Consider the following 22,213-nt stretch of genomic DNA (forward strand, 5'->3'; position numbering starts at 1 on the left):
AATTATTTAGTCAGCAGTGCACCGGTACAGATGTGTCCAGGATGACATTTCCAAAGCCTCTTTGCTCTGATCTGCTAGAGCCCTACAAAATGGGAGCTGGGCTGCTGACCAACACTTTGCACAACTGCATCTCCTCAAGATAAAGGGAGAACAGAAGAGATTTGTTTGTCAATCTTTGGCCTCCAGACTGGAAAATGCTTTTTGGCGCTTTACCTGCAGCCCTGTCCTTCTTTAGCAAGCCGCCTAACCCGACTCACAAAGATGTCCAAAGGAAGGCTACCCCAATCCGTGCATGCCAATGTGTTGCTAAACCTAGATCCTTCACTCTCCATTCTCTCAACAGGAACGGCTGCCCCAGTGCACAAAAAAAATGTTCCGTTCACCTTACGCTCTCATTTTCTCTCTTACATTTTGAAAAGTATTTCAGTACAATTAAAAGGTCTGCTGGTCAGCATCCCAGGATAATATTCTTTTGCGATGGAGTACACTTAGCCCAAGAAAGTTATGACCTCAGAAACTGCACATTTGGAACTAAATAATCAACATGTTTCTCCAATTATTTAACTTTTATGCAAATGAGATTTAAAATGCAACTCTGATGCTGTTAGAAATTGATTTCATTACCATCGACTGCATAGGAAAATGGGTTCTTACCTGCTAATTTTCGTTCCTGTAGTTCCACAGATCAGTCCAGACTCCTGGGTTTTGCCTCCCTTCCAGCAGATGGAGACAGAGAAAGTTTCGCAGGCACCGCCTCTTAACCCGGTGTGCCACCTGCAGTCCTTCAGTATTGATAATTACCCAAGCCAAGACCGCAGCAACACTAATACCAACCACGAATTAATATCCCCCTGAACAAGCAGTGGGAAAGGGAAACTTAGAACAGAAAACTTTGCCCACACTAAAAAACCTGCAGGACTAAACAAAACCTGTGCCATTCTCCAGATTAATTACAATAACAGATCGAGCGGACTCTCCAAATCTCTCTCCCTGAACTGGGCAGGACTCTGGCCTGATCTGTGGTACTACAGGAGCGAAACTTAGCAGGTAAGAACCAATGTTCCTTTCCCTGTACATATCCAGATCAGTCCAGCAACCTGGGATGTACCCAAGCTTCTCTAAACAGGGTGGGACTGCGAGAGTCCCGCTCGAAGTACACGCTCACCAAAGCCCACGGCCTCTGGGGCCTGGACATCCAAATGACAATGCCTGACAAAAGTGTGCAATGACTTCCAAGCAGCCGCCCTGCAAATCTCTTGTGGAGAAACTTGCTGACACTTGGCCCAGGAGATCTGCCTGGGAACGGGTAGAATGAGCCCTTAACCCCTCCGGGACAGGACGACCCTGACAGACGTACGCAGAACCAATGGCTTCCTTCAACCACCGTGCAATCATGGCTTCTGACGCTTTATGACCCTTTTTTAGCACCACTCCATAGCACAAAAAGGTGATCCGACAACCGGAAGCCGTTAGTGACTTTAAGATACCGCAACAATGCACGCTTGACATCCAAGAGTCACAACTCTCTCACATGAGGCGCAACAGCATCCAAAATTTGAGAAAGCCGGGAGGGAGCTCAACCGACTGACGATACCACCTTCGGCGGGAAGGAAAGAACCGTCTTCAAGGAGACCGCAGAATCCGAAATCCTCAAAAAAGGATCCCTGCATGACAAGGCTTGACGTTCTGAGATCCTCCAAGCGGAACAAATCGCCACCAAGAAAACCACCTTCAAAGTGAGATCTTTCATGGAAGCCCTTTTAAGAGGCTCGAACGGCGCCACACACGCGCGCTTAAGGACTAAGTTAAGGCTCCAGGAGGGGCCCAGCTTCTGAACCGAAGGGCGCAAATGCTTCACCCTTCCGGAGGAAACGCACCACATCCGGATGCACAGCTAGAGCCGCTCCCTGCACCTTGCCTCGAAGACAACCCAAAGCCGCCACCTGAACTCTGAGGGAGTTAAAGAACAAACCCTCTTTGCATAAAAGGTCAGAATATGTGCCCCGGATGCCCACATAGGATCAACCCCTTGCTCCACACACCAAGCCTCAAAAACGCTTCATACCCTTACATACGCCAAGGAGGTGGAAGTCTTTCTAGCCTGCAATAGAGTAGAAATAACATCCTCAGACGACCCTTTTCCCCTTAAGCGCTTCCTCTCAAAAGCCAAGCCGCGAGCCACCTTATCTGAAAATATGGGGCCTTGATGCAGACGAGCAAGCCTCGACGGTCTGTCCACTGCTAGGTTGATCAGATCTGCAAACTAAAGCCTCACTTCTTTTTTTTTTTTTTTTTTTTTTTTTTTAATTTTACTAAAAAGACAAAAAAAGGACTTCCCTGATATATAGAGTGGTAGCAAGGCTCCGCTAATCCTCCTGGAGGCGAGGGAACTGGATCCACCAGCTTTCTGCCTCCGGCAAGGAAGGACCGAGCAACCAAACCCCTGCTCGTCCACCTTCAAACCAGGACCTGCCAACTTCCTGGGAGGAAATTCTCCAATCTTCTTCTTATATATATTTTAACACAGGTTCAGAACTGCAGGTTTTGTACCTTCACCATCTGCTGGAGACAGAGAAATACTGAGGGACTGCAGGTGGCACAGCAGGTTATGTGGCAGTTTCTGCAAAACTTTCTCTGTCTCCATCTGCTGGAAGGGAGGCAAAACCCAGGAGTCTGGACTGATCCGGGTACGTACAGGGAACACAGACGTAAAACCCAACTGAAAGGGCTTAAGTATACAACGTAAATCTGACAGCTTTTAAAAAATTAGCAAGCGTCTGCCTCCGCTCTTGAGCACAAACTGCAGCACCAGTAGACGAGGCCTGTGCTGTGGCATTCCCTAATGCAGACATACAAGAAGACATCAATCATGGCACGAGCCGATGAAACGGCATCATGTGCAACCAACAGAAAGGCACTCCTTCCCAGTTTATTTTTGTGCTTTTTTTCTTCAGCACAAAATCAAGCTGTGGAATCTGTTGCCAGAGGACATGCTCAAGGCGACAAGCACGGCGGGGTTTAAAAGAGGTTTGGAGAAGTTCCTGGAGGAAAAGTCCATAACACATTATTAGCCGAGGAGTCTAGGGAAAGCCATGGCTATTCCTGGAAGTAACAGGCATTAGATCTACTTTTTGGGCTCTCGGAGACAGGATGCTGGGCTCGATGGACTTCGGTCAGACCCAAGGTGGAACTTCTTAGGTTCTTAATAGTAAGTCTTACCTATCCACTTGTACATTTCCTTGGTTCACAGGAGCAGAATGACAAATATTTCAAGTAAAGCTGGATCGCACTGAACTCATTATCTTGTACTGGACAGCATGTTAGGAATTCCTTTGAAAAGAACCACTGGACAAAAGCTAAGAAAATCCTGAAGAAAGAATTTTGGGGAGATTTTAACCTCCTCACAGAACAAACCGGCCCACAAGGCTTGCAAGAGCATGCTCAGGTTGGCCAACCAGGAGTAACACTACGGTCAATGGAACAACATGGCCATAAAAATAATTTCATGTCAATTAAAGCAGCCTGAGCAACGGACTCCGGTGCCATAGCGCCCTGCCAGGCTGCGGACCTCAGGGGTCTGGGACTTCACTCAGCGCACAGAGGGGCGAATCTCGGCATAGCAAGTCCAGCTGTGCACAAAATGACAAAGCTAGGATCCATGTCCATAAAAAGGTTAGGCTGGCAGAAAAAAAAAAACCCCTGCCGTGAGCTGGCAACCCTCGCACCACTGCTGAACGTTCCCTTTCTAACTTTCAACTAAAATTCAAGATTATTTGAAAAATTTCAGTACAGCAGGGGCTCTGCACTTTCACTTTTTCCCAACAGAAAAGTAGGACTTCAAATCCCAGAATGCCTCTGGATCGCCATTTTGAAAACAGCACCAGATGAAAATGTTCTAGAAGGGAAGAAGTCATCTGGCTAATTTATCTTAAAATACCGTGAGAACAATACCAGGAGGCGGGGGTGGGAGAGGGTTTGGGATTTTTAATAAATCTGATCCTAGATGCGACTATCTGGGCTTAATTTGTAGTCAAAAAGGAAGTGGAACTGTGAAGCGGGGGGGAACCAGGGCTGGGTGTGAACTCTCTCTCTCCTGAACACAAACTCTCACACATTCTTCACACTCTTACTTCTCCTTATCCCAGTCATCCCTCATCCCCCCACAGTGCTTGATTCCCCCAGCCATTCTTTGCCCACCAGTGGCCACCAGTAAGCACTGGTGGCTGAACAATCTTAGGGACTGCAATGGAGGGCTGCTGAGGCGAGCAGGAGGAGGCAGGGAGAGAGAATGGGGCCCTTCCTCTCTACCCTGGTGATTCCGGTTCTCCATCCCAAGTCGTTCCCCCCCCCCCCCCATGATTCCTTTCGTGGTCTTCATCTCTCCCCAGTGGTCCTAGATCCCCCAGGTCTCATCCCCAATCCATGTCGGTTCTTGAGCCTGCTTACCTCCTCCCCCCACCACTAATTCCCCCCTTCCTGAAAACGTATCCTCTCCAGCACGCCTCTTCCTCCCCCTCCTTGGCCAGTAAGTTGCAGGCCTCCTCTCCGAGCTGGTATCAGCTGCCTATCCTCCGCCCTCTTGGGGGTGGAGGCAGACTGGCGTGCACTACCCACCGACCTCCGCCTTCTCAGACAGGCTGGGAGAGGGTCTGGAAATCAAAAAATGCCTCCTCGGGCACCAAGTGCTCTCCTCACTCACTTTCTCCCTGCCCCCCCCCCCCCCTCACCACACAACTTTCTATCCCCTCATTCACTCTTTCCCTGCCCCCTCCAATCGCCTTACTCACAAGACCACCCTCAGTCTTATGGGCCTGATTTTCAAAAACACTCACATGCTTAAAAGAGGGTTTTACACGTGTAAATGCGCGTTACCCACGTGAGTGGGCTTTTGAAAATTGCTGCACTATACGCCATGGAATTGTCCATTGGGATTACCTGTGTAGGAGCATTTTACGTGCATACATGGGTTTTTGAAAATTGCTACGATCGTGTGCTGCACCTTTGAAAATGCCCTCATCTCACTCATAACTCATACCCCCTCCAATCCTCTCACTCGCACCCACAGCTTTGACCCTCTTGCATACTCTTTTGCCTCTCACTTCCCTCACTCGCTTGCTCTCCCCTCCCTCTGATCTCCTCACTCATTCTCTTGCCCTCCCCCCAGCCTCTCTCAGCTTTCCTCTGATCCCTTCATTCATTCTCCACCCCCCTCCCTCCCATCGCCTCATTCACTTTCTTGCCCCTTCCCCCCCCCCCCAGGGTGGTCATCAGGGGCAAGGGTGGCAGAGCCCTGGAAGCCAGCATGGTAAGCAGCAGCCTGGTCATGCAGATGGCTCACCTAAAAGCATCAAAAGCAGTGAGACTGTCGGGCATTCACTGGGTGTCTCTTTGACCCTGGCCATTAATCCCTCAAGACCTCCTCGACTGTGCCAGGAAACTGCAGAAAAATCAAGGCCATGTGGCTGCCCCATCTCAAGATAAGCAGCCCCAACACACTTTGCTCTGCTTCCTCTGGGACCTGAATGATGCGGGACACCAGCAGCTCCGCTCAGTGGGGAAACCAAAACTGACTTATACCAGCAGAACTACTCTTGCTTCCTTGGGTCCCAGAAACAAGGAGGCAGAACGCCAGTCCGGGTTATTCCACCAGAAATTAAGCCCAAAAGGGGCTGCCAGTTAGTGCAAGACTGAAACTTGTGCGCCGTAGCGCCAAACAGCAAGGCCAGGGCTGAAGCCTTGATTACTGGCCCCACTGCTCATACAGTTCTAATTTGTGCCTAATTCAAACCCTTTTGGGGTCTCTTCTTTGCTGTGCAGTTTCTTTCCCTTCCTCTTCCTTGGACAACTCTCCTCGCTCCAGCCTCGCCCCCTCCTCTCCTCTACCCTGCAGGCTGCCTGGAGGGGAGGGGCTGGAGCAGAACACCCTCCCCCGCTGCTCTGCCTCTGAAACCTGAAAAGAAATGCCAGATCCTGCCTTCCACTCCCCCCCCCTCTTCCCCTACAGATTAATTCCTGGAAGCTCTGTTGTTCCCCAGTGAAGTAATCTACACTCTTAATATCAGAAACAAAGGCGGAAGGGTTAAAATAGGAAGCAACAAAACCTCTGATGGAACCTCTTAACAGGAATATGAAAACAGGAAGTCGTGCTGCCGCAGCTAGCAAAAAAATATTTTTAAAAAAAACGTCAGGGCCCAAATGCCATGAGTTCCCATGAAAAGCAAGTGAGAGGAGAGGGACAGGTTACAAAGTAAGGGGGGGTGAATGAAATCAGTGCAGAGGGGAATCTGATAGCCCGCCACTTAGCAAGAGGAAAAGCAAACTGTTGAAGAAAGCAACATGGCAGAGGGACGCCAAGGATGGCTTAAGAGGATTAGGAAGCGACTGCCCTGGGAAATATCTTCCTTTGCAAAGTGCCTGAAATGCCTTTGAAAGCTGTCACCAAGACCTAATGAATTTCCCTGTCACCATCGTGTTTGCCGCTGCTGGAAAGACAGCGGGCTAGAAAGGCAACTTCGTTCTCATAGCTTCAAGGAGAAATCCCCTTTCTTTGTTACCCCCCAAAAAATATAAAACCCCAGGCACGTTCCTTCGAGGTGGCCTCTGCAGTTCTACTTACAGCGCTTTAAGCATTATTAAAATTCGAAAGGAAGTGCGTACTTCTCTCCGCCGTAGACCCGTGGTCGCCTGCTGAGCGCGTAGCTTTTGGTGTTGGATCCTTGCCGCAGCGGGTCATCGAGGGGAGACTTGCGAGGTGGCTCTTCCAATGGATTCCAGTAGCTCTGCTCACACATGCCCCGCAGTAAAATCTCAGCTAACTGCCTGGCTATCGTCTGAGGAAGTCACAGGAGAAAAAACAGTCACATTCGTTCAATAAGACGAATCGCGCACAGCTCGAGTGAGATCGGCTGGGAGGACTTCACAGCAACGCTTAGGGACACGGTGTGACGACTCCCACTGCGCGGCAGTTTCAGCCGCCCTGGCTCGGACTACGAGCTTAAGCTGCCGCATTTAAGCAGGCGAAGAAGCACTGGAAAACAAGTCAGTGACAGACTCAAAACAGCTGTGCAGTGGGAGTCTTAGAACGGGGCCAGCTGCGTGTGGGCACGTCTTTGCTCTCGGACCTCCAGATGTGAGGGTTTCGCACTCCACATCTGCGGCCTGAGCACTGTCCCAATGACGGATCTCACAACGGTCAGGCCTCAGTTGGCAAACCAAAACTGCCGCTGGTACTTATTCCTGGGGATCAGCATTTCTGATATTCTACTTTCCCATTCCTCTCCCCTGAATATTTCACTTCGTTGCACCAGATCGCATCTAGCAAACATAAAAAAAACATAGAAATGAGGGCAGAAGACGACCAAATGGCCCAGCCAGTCTGCCCAGCAAGCTCCCACACTTATTTTTCTCTCATACTTATCTGTTACTCTCGGCCTTTATTGGTAACTTTTTGGTTCCAATTTCCTTCCCCCCTGCCACTGATGCAGAGAGCAGAGCTGGACCTAACTGGAACAGCCCTACTATAGCTTCATTCTTAAAAGCCGGAAAGGCGTGGCCAAGGGATTAGAGCAATGGGCTGGAAACCAGGGTTCAAATCTCACTTCCTTGTGAGGCCGACATTCAAAAGCCATTTAGACGGATAACTGAGAAGTTATTTGTCTAAATGGCAAAGCCACATAAATGGGGGGCATTCCGTGGGTAAGGTGGGCCAGAGTTAGCCACATTTTTGCAAAGCAGCTCATTAGCATACTTATGGTATCAGGGGGAGAGTGGTAATTTAAATACTGAACGTTATCGCTGTGTTTCGCTGTTTACCACTGCTGAATGCCTAACACAGATAAGTAAGTGACACCCCCCCCCCCTCCCTAACTTGGTGCCTGAGGCAATGGAGGGCAAAGTGACTTGCTCAAGGTCACAAGGAGAAGCAGGATATGAACTCTTGATAGTTCCTGTCCCACAGAGGAACCGCTGGAGCTCCCTGCGCTCTTGCAGCCCTCACACGCAGCGGGTAACCTTGCAGACTGGATGCTCCTTCCCTTGGCTCTAGAGCCAGGGCTGACTCTGGACAGCTCTCTGAGAAGTGACGGGGATAAAGCAGGCAACTCTGGCTCCGGTTAGAGAGAGGCCCTCAGGTTATTGGTCGCCTAGCCAGGGCGACCACCATCGCTCAGTCACCCCCCAGAACCAGGGATTTCAATCTTCCCTCTCTCTTCCAACTCATCCAATGAAGCTGGAAAAAGCACCGAGCAGTGATCTAAATATTAGGGCAGCCCAGCTTTACTGTGTCATGGTACGGCCAAACGAAAAACCAGAAAACACAACTTACCATGCGCAGGTTTTGCGTTGTCCGGGTTTCAACGGCTCTCAGCAGATCCCGGAACCTTCCGACGCCTCTTGTCAGGTTCCTGCGTGCAAGCAGAAGTCGTGAAAGCAAGACGCGGGGCAGCCTGGCGGGGAAAGACATTCTGGCAGTTCGGGGAGAAGCGCGCTGGGCGGCTTTTGCTGCGGGACTGACAAACCTGCCCTCACGGGGCCCAACCGGGCACTAAATAGGAAGGAGCGTGCTGGTCACCTTCACGTGACCTTGGGAGCACCTAGCAAATAATTACAGTACCAGGGACAGAAAATGGGTTTCTGGCCGAGCGGGAGCTGGCCTGGGCTGGGCTACGTTGGATTGGGCTGTTCTGAGCCTTCATTTGTAGCTCCCATGGGGAGGGGAGGGGGCGAGGGAGCTTCCCCCATGTTTCTCTCTCTTGCTGACGGTGCTTCCCCGCGGGGAGTCTGACCCCCCTCCCCCACTTCCCACAGGGCCTGTGAATGCTGCCTCTGCCCTGACCGGTGCAGGGAGCAGACCCGGCTCATCCTAAGGCCACCCAGGCCAGTGCTCTCCCAGCCTGCAGACTTTCCTATCTCAGCGTCTGAGGAGTCCATTCTTCCACCCGTTTTTTAAATGCCGTGCAGAGTGATCGGTATTTAACTTGCTGCGGGAATACTGGAAGATACGTCCCAAGTAATAACGCGGCACTCCTCCTGCCCGCTGGACCTCCACAAGCTCTGCTCACCAGATTTCCATCTAAGCCACCTCTCAGCGCTGCTCTAGCTCTGCCTTAACTCTCATTCCTCCTTTAGCCGCCGGTGCTAGAGCCCGGCTCTCAGACTTCTTGCCAGATCTCTGGTTTCTCATTCTCATGGCCCCCCCTATGCTTGGTCAAAAGGGAATGCCGAGCCCCCACACGGTCAGGAGAGAGGGCTCGCATGAGGCCAGGCAGAAACCTTTTCTGAAACTGGGAATTCACCGTGGGCGCACCGAAACATCCCCCCAAGAACGACATCGGCTGACCTGAAAATAAAATGTGTAAAAAGAAATGCAAGCCCGGCGGCAACAATGTGCCCTGCTGTGCAAGGGAGAGCCTGCCTCCTGCTCCTCGGGCTTCCCCACCACACCTGGGAACTCTCTGGGTCATGCCCGAGGCTCCAGGGATCTGCATAAAATCCTGCAAAGCCGAGGGCAAGAGGCCTGCTGGTTGCTGCTCCAGCCCCTCCACTTCAGGCAGGGCGCGCGGGGGGAACAAGCCAGGAAGGGCTGAAGAAGGGAACAGAGCAAAGGTTTTCTCCTCTGCTGTGGCATCTCCAGCCTGATCCTCTCCTCTCCTGTGCTGGGGAGGGGGGGGGGGGGGAAGAGAACGAGGATGGGAGGAGGCTGGAGCAGACGGGGGCCACAGGTCTGCAGCCCCTCTGGAATCAGCTGAGGGCAGAGAGAGGAAGGAGGAAGCCCATCAGGGAGCCTGAATGACTGATCGAGGGTAGGGCAAGGAGAATGCAGGGCTCAGGGGAAGGGGCCTGGGATCTGGCCTGGGGGGGGGGGGGGGGGGAGAGAGAGTGTCAATTAGTGAGCGAGGGAAGGATGGAAGAGAGAAAGTATTTGCTGTAAGCTCAGGTTGAGCACAGCTCTAACATTCCCAGGTAGGAGAGGGACTGAGGAAGATGTCTCAGTAATCTGGATGGGGTGCATCGTATCGATTAACTAACTGGCTTTCTTGGCTGGCTTATGTAAAAGGGCTGAGCTTCCTTTGGTCCTCGGGGGCTGTTAGATGGTTTTATAATCTGCAGAGCCCGTGAAATCTCTCTTCCCGATCAGAGCTCAGTGCGGCGGCCTCTCCTCAATCTCCGCTGGCAGGCAGCAGGACCGGGAGCGGCAACGCTGGAGGTCACCGGATGGCAGTATAAGGTCGGGGGATCCAACGACTGCGGCACAGGGGGAACCCTGCAGCAAAACAGCTGAAAGCCGTTCCCTGCTAGGAGCAGGAGGCTCGCGTGTATCCCACAGGCATTTCTTCTCACCCCGGCTCTCGGGTCCGATCGAAGGGAGCCGTCCTCGCCAGAGAAGAAGGCGCATTTCTGTACCGGGCGCCTTCGTGGGGCAGACTGAAAAGCGGTAATCCCTCCTCAACATTTTGGACCGGGGCCAGGGCGGGCCAGCTGCACCGCGTACCACGACCTCAGCCTGAAGTCCCAGTCTGTCCTTCGCACTGCGACGCGGCCAGCGCGGTTTTCCGTTTCAAAATCGGCTTCTGGGCCCTGCGACCTCCTCGCGCTCTCTCATGGCTGCAGCGTGAGAGAGCAAGTTTCAGAAACTTTTTTTTTGGCCTGCAGCCTGTACACGCTGATTCACAAAGGGGAAAACTTTCCCCCCGGGGGAAATGACACTGCTGCTCCATACGGGGTGGGCACCTGCCCAGTTAAATGTAAATGAGTAGGTCTGGAACTACAAACGCACGAACCCGAGTGCAAACTCCTCCCCGACGACATCCCCTCGCCGCGGGTAAAGATACACACAGAGTGGCACCAGAAGACCCCCTGCGGCAGACGAACAAAGTCAGCGGGACTCACCATTGTACCCACTGACAATATTCCAGCTCCAGTACAAATACAGGACCATCACCTATCCGGACTTCACAGCGCACAGTTACGCTCTGGAATTCATTGCCAGAGGATGTGGTTAGTGTAACTGGGTTTGAAAAAGGTTGGGATAAGTTCCTAGAGGAAAAATCCATAAACTATTATTAATCAATAAGCAATGGTAGCTTGGGATCTATTTAATGTTTACGTACTTGCCAGGTACTTGTGACTTGGATTGGCCTCTGTTGGAAACAGGATGCTGGGCTTGATCTGGGCTTGGTCTGACCCAGTGTGGCAAATTCTTATGCTCTTACGAGGGCCCCAATTGTATTAACTGTGGCTCCTCTACTCCGTTATAAGGAAACGACAAACTGTTTTGAAATGCACTAAAATCTCACAAACGTCTGCCCCTAAAGAGAGTCCAGAAACATCTAGCACGAGGGAAGGAAAAGGATGCGATGTAGCTTTGGTGTCGTTGCTTCACAGCCCTGCCTTTTCACTGTACAACATTCTGGCACAAAAGATTTTTAAAAATCCTGTCTGGAAGGAACTCATGCCCAAGATGAAAAATCTTCTCTTGAAGGACAAAATCCCAGGAGGATTTTTTTTTTCCAACTATTTTGCCAACACTATACAGTGAAAAGGTAGGACAGCAAAGGAATTAAAAGCGTGAAGCTATGACCACAAAGATATGTTACATTATCTCCCAATGAGCAAAGGACCCAGGATTATACAACGGAGCCACTCTTTGGCTTAATAGAAACTGTGCAGCTCGAATGTATAAGAACAGAGAAACGAGATGGCAGAAAAAGACCTTATGGCCTACCTAATCTGCCCATCTACACCAACTGCTCGGCTCTACAATCCCTCCCACTTCCTCGGAGATCCCCGGTGCTTGACGGTTCTAGATTCAACAGCTGAGCAATCATTGGCTAGCATTTTTATCAGTGGGGTCTTTGAAAACTGTGTACCCTATTTCCACGCAGAGATGGCTTCGGAAAATCCAGTTTTGCTATTTGATTACATTCAGTGTTGCTAAAATGAGATATTTTCAAGAGATTTATTTAGACTTAATCTCCAGCTACTGTCTACTGCTATCATCCCCATCTACGACAAACACATTATGACTATTAATAATCACATTTCTTGGCACCAAAGTGCACTATAATCTGATATTACTCTTCCTTATGAAAATGCTTAAAAGCAGCAACAGGAGCAACTCACATTAGCAAAAGAAAGCCTGGACGTGCATAACAATCTCCCATGTCCTGGGATGGCTCGGGCTTGGCAGTGTGCCCAAGATCAAGGGAAAAGGAAACCCCATGCACCAGTGCAGTGCTGCCCCCCAGTGACAGATCAAGTGATGACAGTCGCAGGCCCATATTCAGAGGCATTTAGCTGCATGACTCACAAGCTATCTGGGTAAATGCCGACTTTTGAATATTTTGTGCACTTATCCGGCTAAAATCTAATCCGCTATCTCGTTATCCAACTAAACTTTAGCCTGATAACATAGAGACGTTTCGGGGCTCTTTATGGGAGGAGTTAGGTTAGCCAGCTAACTTACTTATTTATTTACTTGTATTTATATCCTGCACCCTCCAAAGTTCGGGGCAGGTTACAAAAAGTACATACAAAAAATAAAAGGTAAATAAAAAGTAAATGAAAAATAAATGTATAACATAAAACTTGAAATAAAGGTATGGAAAATTAAAAGAAGTTAAAACTTAATAAAAACATGGAATGAAATAAATGTATATATACACAGGTCTGGGAAAGCAAGTAGGAAAAGGTAGTGCTTGAGGGCTTTCTCGAATGCATTTTTGTCCGCAATTAGTCGTAATTCTGAAGGGATAGTATTCCATAAAATATTCCAGCTAACCCTGATATTACAAGTGAGTCGGATAACATATCCGGCTAACTCTGGTCGTGCTAGAGAGCAGTCCTCATGTTAGCTGGATAAACATATTGGGGTAGATTTTCAAATACCGCGAATAGGCGCACTTTTGTTGGCGCTCCAGGCGCAAACAAAAGTACGCTGGATTTTAGTAGATACGCGCGTAGCTGCGCGTATCCGCTAAAATCTGGGATCGGCGCGCGCAAGGCTATCGATTCTGTATAGCCGGCGCGCGCCGAGCCGCACAGCCTACCCCCGTTCCCTCCGAGGCCGCTCCGAAATCGGAGCGGCCTCGGAGGGAATCCTCTAACGCCCTCCCCTCCTCTACCTAACCCACCCGCCCGGCCCTGTCTAAACCCCCCCCTTACCTTTGTCGGGGGATTTACGCCTCCCGGAGGGAGAAGTAAATCCCCGCGCGCCAGCGGGCCGCTAGCGCGCCGGGACGCGACCTGGGGGCGGGTACGGAGGGCGCGGCCATGCCCCCAGACCGCCCCGGGCCATAGCCACGCCCCCGAGCCCGCCCCCGGAACGCTCCCAACACGCCCCGAAAACGCCGCTGCGCTCGGTCCCGCCCCCGACACGCCCCCTCCGAAAACCCCGGGACTTACGCAAGTCCCGGGGCTCTGCGCGCGCCGGTAGGCCTATGTAAAATAGGCTCACCGGCGCGCAGGGCTCTTAAAATCCGCCCCATTATGGCTATCAATAGTGCGGGGCTGCACCACTGAATGTACGATGAACATCGGTATGGAAAAGCAAAGAAATAAATATCCTCCAGAGTTAGCCAGATAAGACTATGCAGCTAACTTTGCAATCCGGCCAGTGGCAGGGACTGAATACTGAGCTCTCTGTTTCCGAGGAACGGAACGAGGGCAGGATAATAGGAAAACCAGGATTAAGAGAGCTCCGTGAACGTGCACCGGAAGGCTGGGTCCCTGGGCTTTTCCAGATGTCTCAGAGGGCCTTTCCGGGCTTCTCCGGGACAGGCAGCTGGAAGGAGAGCGAGAAGGCATGCAGTTCTGAGAGCCCAGGGCACTGATCCCAAAGCCTGTGGCAGAATATTACGGGTCCTGTCTCGTCACGATGAAGACAATTTTTGGAAGCCGTTTAGCCAGCTGCACCAGCTACTTGAAAACCCACCCCTTCCTCACCCGGGTAAGAACGCAGGCGGGGGATCAACAACGCGCGCGCCCTCACTCCCCGGGGGCGCGTTTCGGTTGAGGGGGGAACAAACGCCTGTAGGTCACTTTTTCAAATCTATGCACATTACTTTGAAGGAGAAAAGAAGCCGCTGAAAAAGGGGGTGCAGATCTCTGGGGGATACTTTTCCCCCCGTGCAGATTTTCAAAGGGAGAGCGCGCGTGTGCTTTCCTCTTGAGGACCGGCGCAAAGAGCACAGGTGGAAGAATCCGTACACGGCACGGCAAAGTGGACAGGTCTGATCATTGCCCCCCCCCGTGGAAGGAAAAAAAAAAAACTTGACGAAGCCTCATTTCGGGAGGTTGTATCCCGCGTGACAGCAATTTCAGAAGAAGCTTAAGACATGGGAGCAGCTCCTTTGTAACATCTGCTCTGCCTTTTACCCCTTTGCTCTAAGGAAAGAACAGGACCCAAGCATTTAATCCGGTATAGACTGTGCAGACTGTATAGATGGTAAGTCCTGTGGGGATAGGGAAATACCTATAAGTACCTAAACGTAATCCGCTGTGATGTACGCTGTGACGTGCCGAAAAGCGGAATGTAAAAATCGAAATCTAAAGAAATGAGTAACTCCGAGATCACGAGATTGTATGCATTCTCTCTCTCTCTGGAAGAACTTCTCATAGTTTTACTGGGCCTTTGTTCCAATGCAAAACCGCTTCGCGCTAGTCAAGGGAAACATCTCCGTTATCTGCAGAGCTGAAGACACCAGTGCAGGACTGGAGCAATGTTTTGCACCACTGGGCCAAAACTGTGCTGCTATCCGCTCCCTTGCCACCTTCCACATCTGATTGGCTTACTGGTGATTTTTCTCATTTCAAGATAATCCAACTGAGGAAAACCAGGCTGTGGTTTTTTTCACCAGCCGTAGAAAAATGCTATTCTCTGCCCTGGACCGGCTGCCGCTGGCGATGCGTGAAGTCGAGAAGGGCCAGGCTGAGAGGCCTCAGGCTGCAGCACTGGAGGTGAGCCAACCCTTGACAGAGGGAGCCTGTGGATGCAACAAGAGCATGCTCGGGTTTCCTTAAGTAGTTTATTTTACTTGGAGTGACTTATTAAAAAGAGGACAATGCTCCATCCTACACAGCCGACAGCAGCTAATCTGGCAGGGGACACAGCACATGCTGACATCTGCCTTGGACCAATTACAGAGTTGATTTTTGCATGAAACATGCATCCTTGATTCAACAAAATATAATAAGTGCAATTAAAGAGGGAAAAATATACAATTAGCCTGTGTCCTTTGCTAGCGAGACAGGCGGCCACCTTTGTTTCACCACAGGGCAGCGCGCTGTGCAGGTGGTGTTCCAACACATTTTTTAATTAATTCCCTCAGAAAAGCTGTCACACACTGCAGAAATGTTACCGCCGTCATATAGAATGGCTCCACAATAGCTCTTCCTATTAGCCAATGGTATTCATGTACCAAAGAGACACACTGCAAAAAAAAAAAAAAAAAATGTAGGGGACAATGTACTAAGCAGCATTTAAACTGCACGGTTTTAGCAAAGGCGTTATTTCCCGCGAAATACTGCACTGTATGCCTGATATAGTAACCACTGCTAAAAACCAGGGTTCTGCAGCAGATGAGGACGAGTCACTGGTGTTGGTGATGCACTGGCGTTATCAATGGTAAGATTTCACAAGGCCCGATGTGGGCCGTAAGGTCTCGTCCCCTCTCAATTAACCTCTCTCTCAGGCCCTCCAAGGCCTCAATGCACTTTAGTACAGTGGCCCCTAAGAGGCCCAATCTATCACCGTAGAAAAGAGGTGGGGGAGGGCAGAGAAAGGATTCTGTTTGTTCAAAAAAAAAAAAGAAAGGAGTCAGAAGCAGGAAAAGAAGTCAGGATGACCAAAGCATGAACGGAAGAAAAGCCAGCAAAGGAAGTAAAGCGAGGCAACAAAATCTTTCTTCACATATTTATTTATTTATTTATAGTTTTTATATACCGACATTCATCAAGGATATCACATCGGTTTACAGTGAAAGAAGGAAGGCCAGGGGTGGGCTTGTAAGACTGAGAGGAGACAAGGAGCAATGTGTGGAGAGAGGTGAAGAAAGGGCAGAAATGCTAAATAAATACTTCTGTTCAGTTTTCCTGGAAGAAAAGGGGGGGTTGGAGAAGGACCGAAAGGAGGCAAAGCCAAGAGGCAGAATGGGTTGCACCCTAGGATAGTAAAGGGCGCTCAGAGAAGTCCTGGCGGGTCCACTGAAGGAACAATGGATCTTTGGAGTTGGGTGGGATCCCGCAGGACTGGTGAAGGGTGGACTTGGCCCCTCTTCTTAAAAGTGGGAACGGAGAGGAGAGCTGGAAAACACAAGCTTGGTGGTAGGAAAACTGATGGAGCCTCTTCTGAAGGAAAGGAGAGCGGCCTATCTGCAATCCAGGGGCCTGCAGTATCCCAAGCAACATGGTTTTACCGCAGGCAGACAGCGTCAGACAAATCTCATTGATTTTTTTGATTGGATGACTTGAGAATTAGATCAAGGGCATGTGCAAAGCTGTCTGGTACTGTCCAGCATGGGAGGCTCATTAATTAACTGAATAGCCTGGGGGTGGATCCCAGAGTAGTAGCCTGGATTAGAAACTGGTTGAGTGACGGAAGACAGAGGGTGAAGGTAAATGGAATTCTCTGTGAAAAGAAAAGGGTGTTAAGAGGATTTATTATCGGCAGAGATCGGTCCTACGGCCGGTTCTAGTCAATAGTTAGCGATATTGCACAGGAGTTAGAAGGAAAAGTCTGCCTTTTTGTGGATGACACCAAGATCTGCAATAGAGTTGACACCCCTGAAACAGTAGGCAGAATGAAAAGAAAGCTTAAGGAGTGGTCTAATATTTGGCAGTTAAGATTTAACAAACTACCAGAGAGTACATACAGATTCCAACACACACGTATCCATAATAACAGTATGGAATCGCAACTTAATCCACATTTATTATGAAATATAGAAAAGGTTTCATTATCATAAACACATCATACAGAATAGTTTACATTAAAAACATTGTTTGTGCAGCACTAGTATACAAAAAAATATATTAATCAGCTATATCAAATTCAAATCATATGTTACATCCATCAGCTATCTACAGTGTTAAGCACTCATCAATACTTCTGTTCACATTCATACCACGTCCATTCACACACCTAATACCATATAAAAAAAATATCCCAATACCCAACAACCAATAGGATCCAATATGTTTCTCCAATTGAGGTCTCTTCAGGGTAACTATCTACGATACTTCAATCACGCGCCACAACTCGTTCTGTCCAGAACTTCAATACATAAATGGCTGGAAAGAATCTAATTTCACCAAAAAAGCTTACCGCTTTACCCCTTTTTATCCAGAATAAACCATCGGAGGAAAACTGACCACAGACTCCTACATCACCACACTTTTTACATTACAACTAAATTTCAATTCTGGTGTACCTGAGCCACATTCACCACACTCTTCTATAATTCTTTCACCTCTACATCGATCTCTTACTGACCCGCCATTATATGACCAATTCCCACCACTTCATTGCGGTGACTCTTAATTCACTACCTACAAACAAGTAATAAACCATATTATGAAGAGCAAACTCACGTACCCCATGAACTCAACATTGGCTATCAACAGTACTCACCGTCATCCTCATTCAGTGTCCGATCCAAATTAGCATATCATAATGCCGCACCTGCACATATCCCTAACATTTATCATTTTCAAACCATCCAAGGATCCCGACTATGTATACTGTGCCAAAAATTCAAAAACACTACAAAATTCACCAGGACATCCAATTATTTCCTCAAATGAGTCATTGTCCAAGTTTGCGGATTGTTTTTTGAGAGATCTGGTACCACAAAGTGATTGTTGTGTTCAAGACTCTACACACTTTGTGAACATACTTGACCAGATCCAGGATAATGTGCAAGATTATATTTTAGTTACTCTCGATATTAAATCTCTATATACATCTGTTCCTCAGGATGAAGCTTTGAAAGTAAATAGAGGGTATTTAGACTTGCACATAAGACCTCAGAGTTCCAACAGACTTTATAATACAACTCGCAACTCTTGCATTGAAGAAAAAACATTTTATGTTCGATGGGATATTTTACCAACAAACATCAGGTATCATTATAGGAGCGACAATGGCTTCATAGTTAGCCAACTTAGGGCCTCATTTTTGAAAGTATCGCAGGCCTGCGATACTTTAGGGAATGAGGGGCGGGGGGCCAAAACGGGGGGTGGGCCTGCGCTAGCCGGCAGTGATCGCACCGTCGCGGTGCGATCGCTGCCGGTTTCGCACCCAATAGCGCCACCATAGAAGGTGTAGCTATTGGGCGCGAACTCGAACGCGAAAAGGGCCTTACCTTTTCGTCGTCCGCGGTGTCTTCGCGGAGTCGGCCCTGGTGACGCCCTGAGTCCTCCTCTTCTGGGGCCGACTCCGCCCCCATTTTGGTATCGCACGCGATAAGGGACTTTTCGCGTGTGAAACATCCCTTATCGCGTGCGAGCCACTTGGAAAATGAGGCCCTTAGTCATGTCTTGTTTTGAAGAATAATGGATATACCATTCTTCCTTTTCAGAATTTATCAGTTCTGGAAACGTTTATTGATGTTTGTTTAATGTGGACTAGTGGAGAGGAGAATTTAATCCATTTTTATCAGTGGTTTAATACATGTGATGTACTATAGAGTTTAGATTACATTTTAATTTGGAGGGTATATCCTATTTAGATCTATAAGTCTTTAAGAAACAGGATAGCACATTAGGTATCTCATTATACCGCAAAGCAATGAAAAGGAATACACTGCTACATTACAGTAGTGCGCATCCAATACCACTTAAGAAAGATCTACCAATTTCACAATTTTATATGAAGAAATTGTTCAGAAGTGATCGCTTATAAGACAGAATCCAATTTGTTAAGTAAAAGGTTATTGGACTATGGATAACCATTTAAAACAATTTGAAAGGCATATAAAAGAGGGTTATATTGTAATAGATATCTTATTACAAAAAAAACAATCCACAATCTAATGCTAATATTTTGACATGTGTCACCAGATACTCTCCCTTATCAAAAAAGATTACAAATAGTATTCGTAAACATTGGAATTTGATTCAGATGATACCAGGACTAAATGACATGGATTTTAGGATGGCATGCTTTAGAGGAAAAAAATCTTAAAGAGATATTGTGTCCTGTGATGTTGCCTGTTGAGAAAAAAATCAGGCAGAGTAACTTTCAGGACATTTCAAATGTGCACGATGTGGTATTTGTAACGTCACACTACAAACTAATAAATGTGTTCATCCAAGGACATCTCGAATTTCTTATCTTAAACATTTTACAACTTGTTCATCTACTTTTGTAGTCAATATCAGTATTTGTCCATGTGATCTACTTTACGTAGGAAAGATAATTCGACCATTGAGAACACATCTAACAGAACATCGGAGGTGCATAAAATTGAAGAAACTATCAGCACCAATGGTATAACATTGTGATTTAGATCACAAATTGGAAGATTTGTGTTGTTTTGCTTTTTGACCATCGATTATTACCTCTAAGAGGAGGCAATTGTGAACGATATATGTATCAATTAGAAAAGAAATTGATTTTTGAACTGGGAACTGAAGAACCATTATGTTTAAATAAAAATATAGAATGGACAACACTCATAAGGATGATAAACTGAAAATTATGATAAATGAATTTAAAAGTCAAATATCATTTATGATCAAAAATGTTAAGGATCAAAATAAAGTATTCAGTGGCTCCAAAGCCTAAGTGATCATCCACGATCATGTATTAGATTAATAGATAGAAACCATCATGGGTTCTAGTCCTGAGACATCCTTGAATATTAATTTTGTGAACAGATTAAATATCTAAATACAGAGGACTCTAATGTATGTTTGATATGAAATATTTTTTGTGCCAATAATGTAACATCGCAAGTGGCTCTATAAAAATGTGATGAGTTAAGGCAATGCATCCTCGGTGGCTCCAAGGTTTGTGGCCGCACAGATCTCAGTCCTGCCGTTTTCTTTTTCAGGTTTTGTAAAATAATCCTTTTTGAAAAAATTAAGATCAATTTAGGTAAATTTGATGGATTGGAGGACAGAAAAGGTATTAAGAGATTGGAAAGGCATTTACAATCATTATAGCTAAGAACTGAGGGTGCTTTGTTAGAACTGGTTTAGGACACAATGCTACAGGTGGAAAAGAATAACGTGGATCAGAGGATATATGGACACTATCAAGAACTTGATGTTTGATTGGATAAAGGATTGTACATTCATTGGCTCCAGCTAAACATATGAATTTAATTAGAATGCTACGCCAATGGGCTGTCATCAAACTCCATAAGAGTCCACGGAAAAGCAGAACTTTGCATTTAATAAGTTTTGGAGAAGTTAAAATTCTTTACAAGGAAACAACTGATGGGAAGAGTTTTGTCTGACCTACTTTCAATATGTTTTTACAGCACTGCCCTGAAGCAGCCATTTTTATAGCGAAACGTGTGCCACCTCGGCAAGGCAACTGGCATTGGTGCTTGGAAGTTCTTTAAAGCTCCAATGGTTGGCGTGGGAATCAGCGCATAAGAGAAAAGATAAGTTAAGGTTTGCCACTTGGAGCTTCATTGGATGTAAAGTTGGACATAAATAGCTCCAATGGTGTTTTTCACGCTCACCTGACACTTTGGAACTTTAGAAGGAAAGTGGTGAAACAAGAAATAAACATATAAGATGACATTGAAATAAATAATTTACACAGAAATTGAAAAAAAAAAAAGTTTTATTATAAGAAAAGGAATGTGTAAATTAATAAATGAATAATAGGGAGGGTTTTTTGACCGATGATTATTTAAAGCTTGAATGAGAATTGTGATCAACAAGCTGGCTGCTGAGGTCTTTTCCTCCGAATAGAAAGAAATATCTGATTCAATTGCTTTTCACAAAGAAAAGCTGCAGATAATAATAGCTCATTACAACAAGTACATTTGAGATTTATTACTGAGCTTTGATCCCTGATAATTCATTGTTTATGATAACGAAACCTTTTGTATATTTCATAATAAATGAGGAGTAAGTTGAGATTCCTTATTGTTATTACAGTAAGAGCACAGAGTCATGCACTGGGAGTGCAGAAATCTACGGAAGCGATGTCTGTTAGGTGACGAGCTGATGGGCACCAATCAGAAGAGGGAGCTTGGTGCGATAGCATGGGATCTCAAGGTAGCCAAACAGTGCGATAAGTTGGTGGCCAGAGCTGGGAGGATGCTGGCATAACCAATAGAAGAAGAGAGGTAATTTTGTCTCATCGGGAATCCTGTGCTCGGTTCTGGAGGACGGATCTCAGAAACGATGGAGAGAGTCCAGAGAAGGGCAACCAAACTGGTGCAGGGCTTGGACTGGAAGCCCTAGGAAATAAGACTGGAGGAACTTAATACGTAGACCCTAGAAGAGAGGTGAGTTAGGGGGGCTATGATACAGACATTTAAATACTAGAAAGGTACTAATGGCACAGGAGGCCAAGCTTTTTCAATGGAAAGGAACCAGGGGTCACAATATGAAGTTTCAAAGATTCAGGAACAATGTCAGGTATGTTTTCATGGAGAGGGCGGTCACTGCTTGGAATGCCCTTCCGGAGGAGGTGGTGAGGACAAAGAAGGTGGCAGAAGGTCTGGGATAAACACTGAGGATCCCTGGTGGCAAGAGAACGGTAATGAAGGAAGGAACAACGGTGCCAGCATGGGGCAACGGTGACAGGGCTGATCTGCACTTCCTGGAAGGCCCAGGGAAACCTGCACAGCGCTGCAGCTGCAACCCTAAAGGGGACAGCACAGGACTGGGGTTCCACGTGGGGGTGTGACCAACTTGGGGTAAATGCTGCTGGGCCTTTTGGTCTCTCCCCTCATTCACTAGGTTACTCTTTAGAGCCCAATCTACCATGCAGTCTTCCCAGGAAATCCTTAGCACACGGCGCCCTCAGTTTGTTAAGCTAATAAATTCAATCCTGCATGTCAGTGTGTGAAACAAACTGGCAGCAACATGGCACTTGCCATGTTAAATGTCTGAAAAAGTTTAGACAACTCCAAAGTGGCATTTCTTCTCCCAGTAACACAATATTTAGCAAACAGAAATACGGATTTCTGGATCAACTTCAGCAAGAAAGAAAATCAAGGATCGAGTGGCCTGGATGGCTGATTTTAAT

The 22,213-nt window shown here is 47.5% G+C and overlaps 1 protein-coding gene across 3 annotated transcripts in view; it reads right to left on the reverse strand.

Moving 5' to 3' along the window:
* Positions 1-22,213, reverse strand: part of TTC7B (tetratricopeptide repeat domain 7B) — a 336,037-nt gene that overhangs the window by 242,355 nt on the left and 71,469 nt on the right. For all 3 annotated transcript variants that reach the window (XM_029597785.1, XM_029597787.1, XM_029597786.1), the window contains exons 6-7: positions 8,324-8,402; positions 6,658-6,830 (exon numbers count right to left, since the gene is read on the reverse strand). In XM_029597785.1, the coding sequence (XP_029453645.1) occupies positions 6,658-6,830; positions 8,324-8,402 (252 nt within the window). The remainder of the gene's footprint in view (positions 1-6,657; positions 6,831-8,323; positions 8,403-22,213) is intronic.

The sequence above is a fragment of the Rhinatrema bivittatum genome, chromosome 4 (genome assembly GCF_901001135.1).
Source record: "Rhinatrema bivittatum chromosome 4, aRhiBiv1.1, whole genome shotgun sequence".
Lineage (NCBI taxonomy): Eukaryota > Metazoa > Chordata > Amphibia > Gymnophiona > Rhinatrematidae > Rhinatrema > Rhinatrema bivittatum.